Genomic DNA, 16,584 nt, shown 5'->3' with positions numbered 1-16,584 from the left:
TAGTAATGACTTAGATCATTTTTAGTTCTCTGCTTAATTTAACAAAAAGTATTATGAATAGATGTATACATGCTTAGTTATTTCCCTAGGTTTCTATTCTCCTTGCCTCATGTATATGTGATGCCTATAAATGTCAGTAGAAGTTGAGGGAGTCTAAGGGAGAGATAATAGACCCTCTAGTTCTTAAACACTTTGTATACATTTGCTATGAGAAATGATATTACACAGTTAAGTATAATTGATCCACCATTTTTACAGTGTAGAACTCTACATTTTATTCTGTAAGGCAACATGAAATAGAATGAATGAATAACATTTCAAAGCTGTCAGACTTGGATGACCAAAAGAAATACCTAAATCCACATTCAGGATAACAAACCAGAAGTAAAACAATCGAAAATGGCCATTTAGAAATCAAACTGACATTTAAATAACTATTACAGGGACTTAGGCACCAACATTTGAAAGCTGAGCCCACAAATTTTTATGCTTCATACAAATTTATGAATAAAACCTCTTTAAAAATGATTGTTTTGCTTTTCAAGAGCTCTGATACTAGGATTAAATTAGTTTATAGTGATCTGCTTCTGCACTTCCTTGCTTCATCAAGCAGCCTGGCTGGTACATTAGATCTACGACATATACTTGAGGAGGAAGCAGAAGTCCAGTTATTCCTTGAGGGGAGTCGTCAACTAATTTAACTTCATTCCAAGCTCTGGTGTACTCTCCACGAACTAAAGTACAGCCAGCCCCAATCCTGTCTGCTATTACCTATTAAAGTAAACAAAAAGGAATAATGAAAATGATCACTAGCTGCTGAAAAGTATCACGATATATTTAGTCTCTGAAATGCACAGTTGGGTCAAGGAAATAAGTAAAAGAAGAAAATAAATGAAAGATGAGCTTTTCTGAAAGAAACTTTATAATGGATATTTTCTAGATGCCTTGCAAGATCCTGCAACCGTCAGATCTTTCCTGTAGTTCTTTCAAGGATTTTTTTTGCATTTTTTCCACCATATTCTACCAGAGCAGCAGTGACATACAACAATTAGAATTCTTTTCAGAAACTGACACATTCTTGTGTTGTCAGCCACTTGACTAGATTTCAAATGAAACTTGGCACATGTGATGCCACAGTTTTTCCAATATTTTCTAAATGTATTGGAGGACATGTTTTTGACCTAAAGCATTTAATTTTTTTTTCTCCCCCTTTCCCAACCTACAGACTTAACGTGAAAGACTTTACGGTGTTGTATTATGAAGGTCTGATGATTAGCACGGGCATTAGGATTGCTACATATCTCAGAAGCATGCTTCTTGTTCTTCAGACCTGCTAATGTGTCACAAACTACTGACAAACAACTGGAAATCAGAACACTTATAGTTTGTTGTGCACAGAACTGTGATTAGCATATTAACTTTTAAGTATGAACCTTGTTTCTCAGGATTCTTCCTTGCTTTCCTGTACTTTTGTAATTTGTTGCAGGCTGGCAAGGATGTCTTTCCTTGGTTCACTTAGGAAATGGCTCTGGGGAGAGAATCCCTCACTGAGTTTTTATGGGGCATCATAGTGAGGGAAATTTTAGCAAGGAGGGGAATTTACAAGGCTGTCCCTAATACATTTATTAATTTATTCCTTCATACCCAAACCAAATAATTTAGGCTCTTTCATCTCCTCCCCACTGCCAATACAATTAGCTTAGGATGGCCATACTTCTCTGCAGAGCTCCACTGTGCTGTTTCCTAGGAAGTCCTTCCTACTGCTACTCAGATCCCTACTCCAGGCCCTTGTTCTGTCTTCCCCTCTCTTCCTAGGATCATAGGAAGTGAGCCCACCAGCCCAAAAAACACAGATTTTTTTTTCCAGAAGGGGAAGGAGAAGTTTAAAAGGGGCAAGTTGCATTACTGTATTTTTCACTTGTGGGTGAGAGAAAGACAGAATGGAACCTTTCACCCTATGAACAGATCAGATACCCAGTGCCTGCTCCCATTCCTCCTTCCCTGCTCCTATGGATACTATAGCACCCCTTCTGCACTTCACCATCGTTCTGTACAAACATTCTGTTGGCTCCTGGGCTCACTCTCTGCGATGTTCTGTCTGTAGCCTGAAGGAGAAGGAAGAGAGGATGTTCGTGTTTGCAGCTACCTATTGGAGGAATGTGTCCTTTTATGTCCCATATCCCCACTGGCTACCGAATCCTCTAAGCCCTCCATCTCAACACATGCATGTGGGATACAGCAGGATAGAGAGGCAGAAAGGATACCACTTCCAGAAATATTTTTGAGAGTGCTACTCAGGAGTCATCCCAAATGACTATTAGTAAAATCTTTCTGACATGTTATTATTTTGTGTCATTAACCTATTGCTAAAGGAGATCAAAGAAAACAAATCCACTGCTTCTGAAGTATTTCAGAGCATGGGCTCTCAGTCAGAGGCCACAGATACCTTGACCCTTCCCATACTGTTTAGTTAGGGGGACACCAACTCAATGGAAGAAAGGATGCACGTGAGAAAGGTTGAGAACCAGCTTAGAGACATTTAAAAGTGCTAATGGCTGATTTCTTATATCCCGTCTCCAGTAGAGCCAGGTTCTTTTAGAAATCTTTAAAACTGCACTATTATGTACAAAAGGTAATGTTAGGTAATTTTTAGAATCCAAAATTCCAGGCCTGAAGCAAGTGCTGTGTCATTTATTGGAAACTGGAATTCCCAGGTCCCAGTGGGATAAAACTCCCATTTCTAGCTGCACAGGAAAGCAAAAGATCTGGGGACTGGGTACAGAAAATGCTTTTCCTGAATGCTGGAGAGCCCACCCCAATGATGCCCTCTACATGGGCCCAGGCCACATGCATTTGTAAAGAGATACTGTTTGGCTCCCCTGGCATGGGGGTGGTAATAAGGGGCAGAGGCTGCAGAGGCTTCTTCATCCCACTGTTCACCTAAGGAACATCACAACACAACTTGAGCCTTTGGACTATTCTTTGTTTTCAGGATTTGAACTTAAACTGTCCTGTGGTAGTAGCTAAACAAAACTGAATCTTTAAATATTAGAAAAACTATTGATGTTTAGCAACTTCTGCTGTTTCTTATAGTTTAAACGAGCTTATCTGCACAATTTGATACTTTATTATTAGCATGTGACATATTTATTTCTCTAGTCTCTTATCTCATATTTGAAATAATTATTTGCCTAGCAGCACACAACATTCATAAGTCTCCTGTGACACCTGTACTCTGTGAATGAAAGATATTGTGACCTATCACAGTACTGCACACAAGCACCATGTAGAAATGACTTTCCTAATAGTTTTATTTTTGAAATGGGAATTGTATTGTGCAGTGCTCTGTAGCTTATGACAAAAATAACATATTATGGCTTTTGCCATGTGTGAAGTATTCTGCCGATATCACTTAAGGCAATGTCAATCTTGCTTATAAAAACAAGGATGTTTACAGAAAGAAGCCATGCTGGCACTCATTCAATAGGATATCAATGTTTGCCAAATTTAAAATTACTTAAATATATACACAACTAAAATGCTGAGACAGATAAATGCTACAAGGTTGTATCAAAACTGAAATTACAGTACAGTAGCTATCTCATTAAGAAAAATATTGTAACACAGGATATTTTTAGAAGTGATAAAGATATGTTCAACTACCTTGAAAAGTAAAGCCCTGTGGTAGAAGGTTCCTTTCTTGATTTTTCCGATAGGTATGACATTGCATTTCTGTTCAAATTTTATTTCGCTTATATGAAGTTCCCAGCTGAATTCATGTAATTTGTCTTTTTCAATAGGACCACCCATATTGCCTGCAACGAACCTGTTTTAATTTACACCAAGATCAATTAAATGTATTTTTTCTTTTCTATTTATCAAGCTTAAAGGTAAGGTTTCATATATACAAAAATATTTGTATAACATAAAAAACTTTATTGCTTTGGTTATATATGGTGTTATTTTTAGTGTTCAGTAACTTTATGTATACTCACCACTAAGGAAATTAAAGTGATAATTCAGATCATTCTGATATGTAATAATTCGAAGCAGAAGTGACTGCAGCATAGCACTGAAATATCCAGATTAGCTTTAAAAAAGCTAGCTTTGGTATTGGTATCAATCTAGCCACAGCAAAGAGCAGGTTAATTTACCCTGAGAAGCATTTCTGTGACTTCTGTGTAGATATTTCCTTAGTACAATATATGAACAGAGACAGAGGTTAAATGAAACAAACAAAAGGTGGGGACAGTTTCACACAGTAGCAGTTTAGTATAATCAAAGGTAGTCAAAACATACCATACATCTAGCCACTGTCAAGTGTTTTACAGGCATCAGAGCAAAGTGAGTTTTAATAATAAGGTGGAATTTGAAGGAGGATATTATAATGCCTTTATAGATTTTTATGTAAAGCACCTTCTCATGAACAGAGGAGTGCAGGAGAAGTTTACTAAAAATTCTGAACTATTACTGGTAACTTACAAGGATTCGAGAGTGATATAAACAAAAATTTAAGCAGCTGTGGAATAACATGCTTCATGCAGAGAAATACAAACATTTTGAGATGGAGAGTGGGCTCACTCAAAGATGCATGAGTGTAAGGGGGCTCGCTCTTGTATCTTTGAACCAGGAGAGAAGGCTATTGTCTTCCTGCCTCTAAAGACAGACAAGCTGCAAGCGGCTTGGGCAGGTCCCCATATCATCCAGGACAAGTTGGATAACATGACTTATGTGGTGGCCATGAATGGGTCAGGCAAAAGGCCTAAGGTGCTACATGTGAACATACTTAAACCCTACTATGACAGAAGTGATGTCATATTTTGGATTTCCTCTGTCAAGGAATCACCTGAGGACCAAGAGAAGCTCCTCTATCCCTGCCTCTCCATCCTATATGCTGACTGGGACGGAGAGGCAGGGATAGAGGAGATTCTTCTGCCTGATCATCTGCCCTCCCAGGACAAAGACAAGCTGCGCACAGCTTGCTGATGTGCTAGAGTTGGGGGCAATACAGCCTTCGACGAGTCCCTGGGCCAGCCTGGTGGTACTCATCTGGAAGCAGGATGGGACCATCTGGTTCTGTGTGGACTACAGGAAGCTGAATGCTATCGCTACCCCCGATGCTCACCCTATACCCAGGATGGACTCTCTGCCTGACACCCTGGGCCAAGCCAAGTTCATCTCTACTCTCAATCTATCTAAAAGGTTCTGGCAGATGGCACTGGATCCAGATGCAATAGCCAAGTCTGCCTTTACCATGCCTTTGGGACTGTTTGAGTTCATGGTCCTACCTTTTGGTATGCACAATTCTCCTACTTTATTTCAGAAACTGATTAATAACTTGCTGCAAGGATGAGAGCAGTTTGCAGTGCCCTATATTGATGACATCACCATTTTCAGTCAGGACTTTGAATCACACCTGATTCATCTAACCACTGTGCTGGAAAAGATTAAAGAGGCTGGACTAACTGTGAAAGCAAAGAAATGCCAGTTGACATTACCTGAAGTGGTGTATTTGGGACACTGTGTGGGTAGAGGCATGATCGCTCTGATGTGGGATAAGATCGATACCATTAGAAACTGGCCTCCCCCACAAACTAAGAAGCAGGTCAGAGCCTTCCTTGATCTGGCCAGATACTACAGGAGGTTTGTTCCCTCCTTTGGTACTACCACTGCTCCCTTGCATGAGCTGACAAAAAAGGACAACTCTAATCAGGTAGTCTGGGATCAGGAGTGTCAAGAAGCATTTGAGACCTTGAAGGCTGCCCTGATCAAACGGCTGATTTAGAGAGCACCGGACTATAATAAACCCTTCTGCATGGCCACTAATGCCTCGACACTGGACTTCGAGCAGTACTCCTGCAGGAGCACGAAGGGACACAACACCCTTTGGCTTACTTAAGCCGGAAGTTAATTCCCTGCGAGTGGAACCTGTCATCTATTCAGAAGGAGTGTTTGGCAATCGTCTGGGTGCTGAACAAGTTGAGGTTCTATCTGTGGGGACAGCAGTTCACGGTCCTGTCAAACCATGCCCCACTCCAATGGCTGTAGAAAACACAGAACACCAATGCCAAGCTTCAAAGAGGGGCATAGAAGCTTCAAGAGTTCACCGTGACAGTGGAACATATCAAGTGAAGCCAGAAGGGGGTAGTGAATTCATTGTCCACAAAAGACTATGGGTAACAGGCCAGAAGACACCAGACCATCCCAATGTGCCCCGGCTCTTGGACAGCTCAAATCTTCCTGATCTTCCTGATATGCATTGTTGTTATAGCCTGTTTTATGTGTTATGTAGGTTTTTTGTAGGTATGGACAATAACCTTTCTGGACCAAACACTCCAGTGCCCACAGCTCTGTCAGGCAATGGTCACAGGCTTTTTAAAGGAGTGGGGGAGGTGTGAAGAAATCACCCTCTTTGTCTGCCTCCTTGCTCTGAGTCTGCCCAGCCCCCTCTGTTCCAAACTCTGGCTGCTGGATCCACCTGGTCACCTTGGTGGTACCATTGGGAGGGGGGAACTTGCTTTCCCTTTTGTCTTGTGTTTCCCACTGAACAACCCTGTGTAACCCTAATCCATCTCATCTGAGGATGCTGACGATTGTTAAAAGGATTGGTCTGCATCATGTAGCCCTTGTTTGTGGTTGGAACTTAGTGATGCGGTCACAAAAGCTTTAAAAGGGAGCCACTTTATGTTGGAGAGGTCAGACATTTTGGGACACTAATACAAGCAATCAGCCTCCAGAATTCCATCAGTCTCTGGATGAACATGCGAGTAACTTACCTGAAATTTAGCCAGTAACTTAAGATTCGGTGAACTAGATGTATATCAAAAGGACCAACAAGCCTATTCTGTTTTGCTCAAATGGGTTTTCTATCAATTTTCTGTTGTTTTGTATTCCTTCCTCACTCTCTCCCCTTCTGATCAATAAAGTTATCTATTGTAGCATGCCTCACTGTGTATGTGCTTCAGAGAGGTGAGGCAAGCTTTTTTAGCTCCTTTTTGCTTGGCTGGCTAAGCTAAGTGTGGCTTTTTACTTTCCTCCCACACAGGAGGTTACTTGTGAATGCTTCAGGCTAAAAGGAAGCACCCTGAAATTCCATGGTGGCCTAAGCACCCTAAGGTCTACAGGGTCTATGTACCCCAGGCTGCACAAAGCCCTAACAAAGACCCAGGCCCAGGTGGTGGCAGCGGTTATCCCAAGCTTGTGGATTGTGGTTTTTGGTCAGGCATAGTGAGGTGGGCAGCTCAATGCAGGAGTGCCCCCTACTGTCCAACCACAGAGAGAACTTCAGCTCCAACTAGCTGAAAGCTGCTTTGGAGTTTGCCAAACATTTAACACCATCCTGGTGACAATCACTGAGCTAGAATCTATCTGGTCCCAGGTGAGGGCAGCAGGGGCATGACCACAACCTTCTGTGCCCTCCTCTTTTCACTGTCTTTCCCCTCCATGCTCCTGGTCTGTACCTGATAGGGCAAGCACAGCCTTCAGAAACACTAAGGCTGCTTTGCTGGGGTCTCACATACTGGCAATCAGAGCCACCTGCCTTTGCATCCCTTCCCATTGGCCTTTAGGGCATTGGACACACCCACCCACCTGCAGCAGAGTGTGCTAATCAGAGCATGGGCGCAGCTGAAACAGCAGCTGCCAGGAGACAGGGTGGAGCAGCAGCAAGAGTCCCCAGGGGAGCAGCTGCAGATGCCATTTCTCTGTGAAACACAGGGATGAGCACAGGATGCCAGACAGGGAAGGAGAGGGTTTACCTTGCACAGAGGCCAGGTGTTTTAGCACCCTTAAAAGGATTTCATGGCACCCCAGGGTGCTCTTAGACCCCAGTTGAGAATGAATGGTTTCAAGCAGTGGTGCTCAACCTTTTTAGAACTGAGGCACCTCTCTTAGCCCCAGAGCAGGTCTTGTTAAATTCAAGGCACTCAAAAATTGTTTTTTAACTAAGGAAAAATAACAGAGCATTTTTCTTGCTGCAAAGACCACCATAGGTCAGAATGTTTTTAATACTGTAGATTCCTATTTGAAATGTTTGGGTTTATCTTGTAAATCATTTGCACACCTGACATGTTTGCACACATAATAGGTACCCTGTATCACCCTTGAAAGGATCACATGGCACAGCACCCTGGTTGAGAATCACTGCTTTAAAGGATGGCCCACTCCCACAATAGCTGCACTCCTTAGGGTACCTGGAGGCATTCTGCCTAAGCTGGTAGAATACTTCTGGGCTCTCCTATAGCTGCTTCCCCTTATCATCCTCAACACACACACACACACACACACACACACTGCAGGCTGTGGCTTAAAAGGGAACATACAAAGTAAACCCCATGCAGAAGGCTTTTCACTTACGTTTTTCCTTTTGCTTCATCAGGTTAATGATAATAAGGCAATACCTCTGTGTGTCTGAGACATGGCCTTGAGTTGGCACCCTGCTTTGCACCAGCTGAATACTCATGGTATGAAGACAAGTTTTATCAAATTTTGTAGTTGTCTGGAATGTTACTCCTCAGGCTGCACACTGGGTGAGCTGCAGACCTCTTGGTCTGCACAGCTCTGCCCCCAGGGACAGAAGCAGAAAGCAGAGGCCGGGGAAGGGAGGGGGAGCCTAGTGACCCCAGTGATAGGGGCAGGGGCAGGGGCAGCAGAAGAGATGTGGGGGAGCAGTGCCTGGACAAGAGCCTAAAGGCCACGAGTTAACCCTTCACAGGCTTCATGTGGTCTGCAGGCCACCAGAAGCCACCAGTTGCACAGCTCTGTATTATACCAGCACAGAATCGCTGACAGCCTCTGTCCCAAACAGCTTGCAAACTAAACATACAGGATAGGAAAAAAGAGCATAACATGCAGGCAGAGTGAACAATATGATGGTAGCAAGCATCATTTTAGTTCAACAATTTTTAGGGAGGGATATGTTGCATTTAATAATGAGCGAATAAGCCAAAAGGATCACCTGAGTTCATGAGATGCAGATAGAAGTAAGATACCACTTTCAGACTCTCTGCACAGGAACTACTGGTGAGAATACCACAGAGGAAACAATAGAAAGCACAGCTCAGAGACATACCCCACAGATCAAATGGCAGGAGTCACATGGCCCTAGAAACAGAGGTTCCATAATCACCATACTGAAGAGGGAGAAGAAGGTGGTGGTTTTTGGGGACCCCCTCCTGGGGGGGATGCAGGCACCCAAATGTTATCCAACTCTGGAATTTTGGGAGGTGTGCGGCATGCTCATCTGGGTAACACAGTAAAGAGTGATTAAAACTAGGTTCTATAGGACATGGCAGAGAAAACCTACTCACTTTAATGCATTCAATACCAAGACAGAAGAGACCTAATTCTGAAGAATGGCTAAATAATCTCCAGAGAAGGAAAAAAAAAGAAGAAAAAGGGAAATCAGTATGGTAGGCTGCAAGGTATCTTTGATGCATACATACAAATGCATATGGTGAACAAGCAAGATAAATTCAAGTCATAGTACATACATATTTCCCAAGAGAGGGAGATATGTGGAGCACAGAGATAGAGGCCAAGCCAAAATACACATGGATCAGTGAAAAGGCTCCTGCTTTGGAAGGGAGAGGACTCTTAATTCCAATGGGGCAGGGACTTCCCATGTGCACTACTCTCTATCCAGGTTATCTAATGAATAGTAAATGCAAAGTACAATGGCTCAGCTTCTAAAGGAGCCCTGGATGAAGGACTGGATAGCTCTTAATCTGTGATACAGTGGCTAGCACTGTGGTAAGAAGTTAAAGAGATACAGAGAGATGGCTTGGGGGCAAGGAAGAGAGGGGGCTTGGGCTAAGACATGGAAGGGCACTCCTCCTCCACCAAAGGAGTGTGCATAGCTGGATATTTGCCTGAACACTTCGTAGCCAACTGCACAGTCTCAGTATGTGTATGCATGTTTACCCATACTACAGGGGTAAGGTAATAGAATCACAAGCTGTACTGGGCCAAAACGCCATTATACTGTTGGAAAACTGCTAATTAGGTGCATAAAGAGCAACTAAATTTCACCCAAAATGTCAAGTAAGTTCCTAATATGTGCAGAAGACAATTCTCTGTTCCCCAAAGTTGATAATACAACTAGGAGGTTATATATCTTGGATCTTGTTCTGACCAATAAAGAAGAATTATTACAAAGGAAACTTGTGAGGAAGTGAATGTAGAATTCATGATCCTAAGGAACAGAAGATTAGCAAAATAAGGACACTGGATTTCAAAAGGGCAGACTTCAAATAATTCAGAGAGACAGTAGGTAAGATCCAATTGGTAGACAGACTGAAGAGATCCAGGACACTTGGCAATTCCTAAAGGATGCAGTATCGGAGACTCGTCAAGAAGTCTTCCAACATGGTAAAAAGATAAGAACCACCACAGATACTGATGTGGCTACACAAGGAGCTTCTTAGCTAAGTCCAAAGAGACATGTACAGTTAAAGGAAGAAAAGGCAAGTACACCAAAAAATGGCAAGAACTTGCAGAGACAAAATCAGGAAACCAAAGGTGAAAAATAACGTAACTGATAAGGGATGTTCAAGACAACACAAGAACACGTCAGACTAAAAGGCAGATAAGGAAAACTGTAGTAAATGGTCAGGTCAGATACATTTCGCATTTAAAAAAATAAACAAACACTCAAAATTGTTAAAATGTCTCCTTCCACCACTTTATATAAAAATTGCATTTTTCATAAATGGCTTCATGTTTTGAAATACGGGTTATTTGCTGTAAAAATGTAAATAAAAGGGTTGAAATATTTTCAGAATACTAAACTATAATGCTTTGCATTGTAAGTCCATGCCATTTTTTAAACTTTTGTCCTTTGTTCCATCTTGGAATGGGAAAACTTTCAAATTCTCAAAAATGTTCCTGGGTCGGAGCACTATTCCCCACTCAGCTTCATTTGTATTTTCTTTTTTTTAAACATGATACAGTACTTACTGTGCAAGTGCTACAACTTGTTCCTTGGTAGTTGCTAGTGGTAGAATTGTTTTGGAAGCATCATTAATGTAATCCAGTAGAATGAAGTCAAATGGTGGTAGCCACGGTAACTTTTCAAGAGTTACTTCCTCCTGGATTTTAGGTGCAATTTGGAATTCTTCTTCTTCTTTTGGTTTTTCTTCTTCTTTTTTTCCTTTCCCTTTCCTTAAAAAATAAAATACATAGTTATTTTGAAATCTCTCTCTCAAAAGTTCAAATTCTAGCTGCATGATTTTGTATTGGGACATATCAGGGAACCCCAGATCAGAGGGAATTAGGAAACGCCAATTCTGAATCCACAGAAAGTAGTTAGGGAAAGTGCTTTGATGTTTAGGAACCACATGGCATTGTCTGCATGTCTGTGCTCAAAACCCCCTGACTAGACAGCTTCTATTTACCCAATGTCTCCCCCTGCCAAGCATTATTTATACCACTTGGTAGTCTGCAGTGGGAGACTCAGCCAATGTAAATAAAGGCATTAACAATGAGAGGGTTTTGCAGAGTACTTATAAACTTTTTTTCATATACTATACTAATATTTAAAAACAATGAAATTGCTATAAAGTTTTCACTTGGAAGAAGTCTGAGACGTCAAACAAACAATCAGGGAATCAACCAAATGGCTTAACTAGTATTAAGCAAGCTACTTTAAACTTTGGCTACCATACGACATGTACCATTACGTTTGTAAGAAACCAAAGAATTTGCTATTTTTTCTCTTTCTTCTTCATTGGTGCTCATAAGTTAAGAAATGCACATAACCAGGGATGACAATCATAGAAGTCTAGCAAAAATGTAAAGATCTTTAAGTTTAGGCCTGAAAATGAAACAACCATAGAAACTGATATATTGCTGGAAGTATCATCCAAAGATATTTCAGAAAGAGGAGCACACATTTCATACCTTTACAGGCAGCGTGAGCACATCAGAAGCCTCCTAAATCATCACAAAGGCTAAGTCATTGAACATAGTATAGATTACAAAATTCCAAGCACCATATATATGGTGTCAAAATCTGTCTCTGCTGCTAAATACTCTACAATAGTTTATTAATAGGAACATACAGAGGTCACAAGTTGTAAGAGTCATGCCTTTCTTCAAAGAATTTGAGATTCACAATGCACAAATCAAGTTTGTAACTCAGCAATTGGTTATTCATAATTCAACTTGAATCAGAAGCAGGCAGCACTGAAATCTGACAAAAAAAATCCAGTTGCCCCCGTCTTTAAAAGTTCTGGTGCATTTTGTAAATTTCCAGTATTTCTGGTATTCTTGGAGAAATAAAGAGAAGTCCACTGGAAACCAAACATCAGAGATTTTCACCCAGTGATTCCTGCATCAAGTCCATCACTTTGTGGTAAGGGTGTGAGAAGGCAGCTAATTTCCTACTGAAACACCCAGCTCTGCCTCCATCTTTACAGATCTTTATTCTTTGACCATCTTCTATGAAAGGAGTAAAATAATTCTGCAAAATATTTCCTTAAAAGTGGTAGCATAGCAGACATATGCACTCAAAGTCTACATCAAAGACTCCTTTTGTTTCAAATGTGCAATTGATCACACTGTATTGATCAAAACTGATGTTGAATATATGTCTCTGACTACCAGTCAGCCAGGCGTTTCCTCTATCACTCAAAGATTTTCAGCAAGCAATGTTAGTTGCACTTCCTCTTAAGTCACTTTATAACACTAGCACATCTTTAAAATTGTCCTGTTTTAAAGTGTGCTCAGTGTACTTTGTAAAAGAATCATCAGAAGATAGATATGAGAGACTCTAAGCACGTTTAAGACTTGATTCAGCTGCTTGCTTCCAACTGAATCCCACATGCTGCACAAATTAAAAACAATATGGATTCAGAATGAATGACACTGGGGTTATAAAGCAAAATCCCTGATCACAACTTTCAAAATTATATAATCACTTTGTTCTTGACTGCACGAAAACTTGTATCTGAACAAATTTACCCTGGGCAGGCTGAAGCGTTTTTCATGTTTTGTTTCAAAATGTTTTGTTTCAAAAGCAGATACGGTTGTTATTGAAGCAGTGATCTGCTGCGTTACTAATAAAACCTGTACACTTAAAATCTAAGAAATAATTAGCCAAGGGCACCTTAAAACTTACACTAACCTCATGATAAACAAACACTTTATTTTTGCTGAGCCAGATCCCAAGCTCTGTTTTAGCATCTTTGAATTGCTTTACACAATGCAAAGGGGACAGAAAGTTTCTCTAATAGGGCCTCTGGGGATTCCCTGGACACAGTGGAGTCCCCAACTGGCACAGAACCAGCACACCCATTTCTATGTCATTTTTATCCTTCCTCTTCCCCTTGATTAAAGGAGCAGCTGGGATGAATGATATGGGTTCTGGCCACTTTATGGTGTGCTCCAGTGATCCCAAACTAAACAGCAGCTCTCAGTATCAGTGAGGGCACTACCAAGTAGATATACAAAGTTTCCACAGCCAGCCCATAGTGTCCAGAACTGGCTACCTATATGGAAAAATTTAGAGCAATATTTTTATACTGTAGGGAGTAAAAATGCTCTACATCTGTACTTATTGGTTGTATAAGACAGACCATGCCTTCCTTTTCTGAGAACAGATACTACAATAAGAAAAACTGAATTCCCAGCAGGTGCTTATAAATTAAGCTCATCTTTAACATATTTTTCAGGGAAGTTGTCCACAGAACCAGCAATAGTACAACTTCTTTATTTCTATGTTCTGCTAGTTTCATTAAGAGAAATACTGGCTGATTAAGTGTCTTCTAAAGGATAATCCATCCAGGGAACAGGGAAGTCCAGAGGAGTTTGAAGTATACCCCATGCCAAAGGGCTCCCTTCCCCCACTCTCCTTAAGGCATATAGTTCTGCACAGCCTCGAAAACAAGTCTGATCTGTAAACTAGCTCATGCTACATTTTCTCACTATGATTCCTACTTTCAAAGCTCCACATTTCCTTCTCTGATTTGCATTTGAAGTTAAGTATGTTGTAGCTGTCAAGCATTTAAAGCTCAGGTAATGAGTTTGGTAGTATGGAAGGGCCATAAAGCCAAGTTGCTGCGGGCCAGCTGATGACTCCCCTAGCATGGGGGAATCCCCAAACAGAGTCACCCTACTACCTACCCTTTAACAAGGGGCTTTCCTGAGGACCTGCTGAAACCTGGCGAGTCTTGGCTACTGAAGCAGTTGAGGAAACTGGCTGTAGAGCTAGACACAAATGGCTGCAGTCCTACGTTGTGCCAAGGAAGCTACACTAGCCTGCTAAAGTCATTGGGACAGGGATGCTCAACCCCAGCCCCTGGGCCAGATCTGACCTAGGGAGTCATGTGATCCACTTTGTGGGGCTCCCCAAGGGTCTGGAAATTTGGTTTGGGGGAGCAGTGGCAGGTAACATTGCTGCCGCTCCCCCACCATCAAATTTCCAAGTGCCACTCTGGCACACATGAGGCCAAGGCAGCAGATCTCGTCCAGTGTACATGGACCTGGGGCCAGGGCCAGGGCAGCAGGTCTGATCCAGCAAACATGGGGCCTGGGCTGGAGTGATCCAGTATATGCAGGGGCAGGGTAGCAGGTTCAATCTGGCGCGCATGGGGCCAGGTCTTGGGTGGCAGGCTGATCTGACATGGGGCTGAGGATGTGGCCACACCCACACCCAGGACACATCCTGTGGGACTGGGGTGTGATCCAGCATGTGTTGGATCAGGCCAACAACTAGATCTAACCCATAGACTTACCCCACAGCACTCATCCAGCCTGTGGGGCCAAAAGGTTGGGCACCATTGTCTTAGGATCAAGGGAAGCCAACATATTATATAGTCACCTTTGACCATCCCCTTGTGCCTTGCACCAAGAGAAGTTCTGTCAGACCTGAGAGTCCTATTAACAGTCCGTAGCTGTTATCTAGCAATAATTTGCATTTAAGCTATAAATTAAAATAAAATACTTCATCCAAATTATAATACCTGGATCCTTTCTCTCTAGTGCTGCCTTTGCTGAGTGAAGAAGGTCGTCCAGAAGATTCTTGTTTTTCGTCCACAGGAGATACCACTGCACTATTGAAATTATAAGGTAATTTCCCATTGTTCACTTTCTTTTTATGTTCTTAGAGCAAAATTTTCAGTTTACACACACAAACACATAATCCCTCTTATAAGTCACCAAATTCTCCAGCCATAAAATGTATGCAGAGAAGGAGGGTGCATGATTTCTGGATAAGCCCTAAGCAAAAACTGGAGATGGTTCCCCTGTCTCTGCCATTTTCCCAGGTTGTCTTTTCCCTGACAGTCTCCACTCACCAAAACATCTATTTCTATATGTTCTCACATCCACAACCTGCTTTGGCAGTTATCTATGGAAGTGCTTTGGTTATGCTACATTCCTATTTCTGTGCAGGAGCTGATTTAGTGGGGTGCAATGGTGCAGTTGCACCTCTTCTTTGATTCCTGCTCCATCCAAACTTTAAAACCAACTGCCCAGGAGAGGCAGTAGCATTCAGACAGTGTTGAGGAAGTCTACTGATTTCATGGCTCATTATAATACACACCTGGTTCCTGCTAATCTCTCTTCACTCCACAGGTGTTAATGACCCTCTCCCCTTTCTAACTGTCTTGATATTCCATTAATCAAGTTATCCTTTCTTCTACAATTTTGCTGCCTGTTAGCTATTCCTGGTAATTTCTCTCTTCTGTTTCACAGCCCTGCAGACTGTTTTTAATTCTATCCAAAAACCTTAACTCAGGTGTGGTAATATTAACTCAGGTGAACATTAACTCAGGTATGGAAATGATTGACAGTGAAGTTCTGGATGCACAGAAAAGATGTTCAAGAAGGATAGATTTTCTTTTATAAATATGAATAACAGATGTACATTTAGCTACAATGACAACAGGTCTAATAAAACAATATCCTTTAGACTATTTTTGCTTTGTTTGTTGTGTTTTTCAAGTTTAATATATAATCTAGCAGATTGATGCACATTCTAATAAAGTTATATTTGTTTTTACTTTGATTTTAAAATGAATAATATAGTACTGGGCCCCTAACATATTAGTAAAGCTTCTAGTTTCTCTTTAGCTGGAGAAAAACATATGGTATTACATGTGATGAGGCACCACACCACTTGCACCCTTCTTTTCAAAATCCTAAATCCTCCTATGCTCCTTCACATGTAGAACATCTTACGTAACCACCAAGCACATCAACATTAGCAGGTAAGCAGATGCAGATACATCTGATCCCTGGGAAGCAGGTAGATTCAGCTACCAAATTGCTTCCCTTAGTGTCTTTATAGGAATCATGGGGAGGAGGGGTTTTAATTACAGCAATTTTTGGGAGCTGTTCTAATTAAAATGTCCACAGCATCTTGTGTATTCAGCATCCCACACTTCAACATGGTGGCAGAGGCGCTTTAACTAAAGCTCATTCAACAAGCTTTAGTTAAAGTGCCCCTGGCACCATTTTGAAATGTGGGGACGCTGAATATACATGGCAGAGAGTCTGCTCCAACACATTTTAATTAGAACGTGTTGGAGCAGCCATCCCGCACATGTATAGGCATCCATGGTTTTTCTCTTTCTCCTGCCCAAC

General features: G+C 41.6%; 1 protein-coding gene across 5 annotated transcripts in view; it reads right to left on the bottom strand.

The window, feature by feature from the left end:
- Positions 1–265: 265 nt before the first annotated feature.
- The window catches only part of ARMC3 (armadillo repeat containing 3), a 133,972-nt gene continuing 117,653 nt past the window's right edge, over positions 266–16,584 (bottom strand). For all 5 annotated transcript variants that reach the window (XM_014518286.2, XM_025199704.1, XM_025199705.1 and 2 more), the window contains 4 exons: positions 14,961–15,050; positions 10,957–11,160; positions 3,664–3,826; positions 266–771 (listed from right to left, as the gene is read on the bottom strand). In XM_014518286.2, the coding sequence (XP_014373772.1) occupies positions 562–771; positions 3,664–3,826; positions 10,957–11,160; positions 14,961–15,050 (667 nt within the window). In that variant the 3' untranslated portion in view covers positions 266–561. The remainder of the gene's footprint in view (positions 772–3,663; positions 3,827–10,956; positions 11,161–14,960; positions 15,051–16,584) is intronic.

Source organism: Alligator sinensis, unplaced genomic scaffold, assembly GCF_000455745.1.
Source record: "Alligator sinensis unplaced genomic scaffold, ASM45574v1 scaffold221_1, whole genome shotgun sequence".
Classification (NCBI taxonomy): domain Eukaryota; kingdom Metazoa; phylum Chordata; order Crocodylia; family Alligatoridae; genus Alligator; species Alligator sinensis.
The sequence above is the reverse complement of the archived record's forward strand: the minus strand, read 5'-3'. Positions and strand labels throughout refer to the sequence as shown.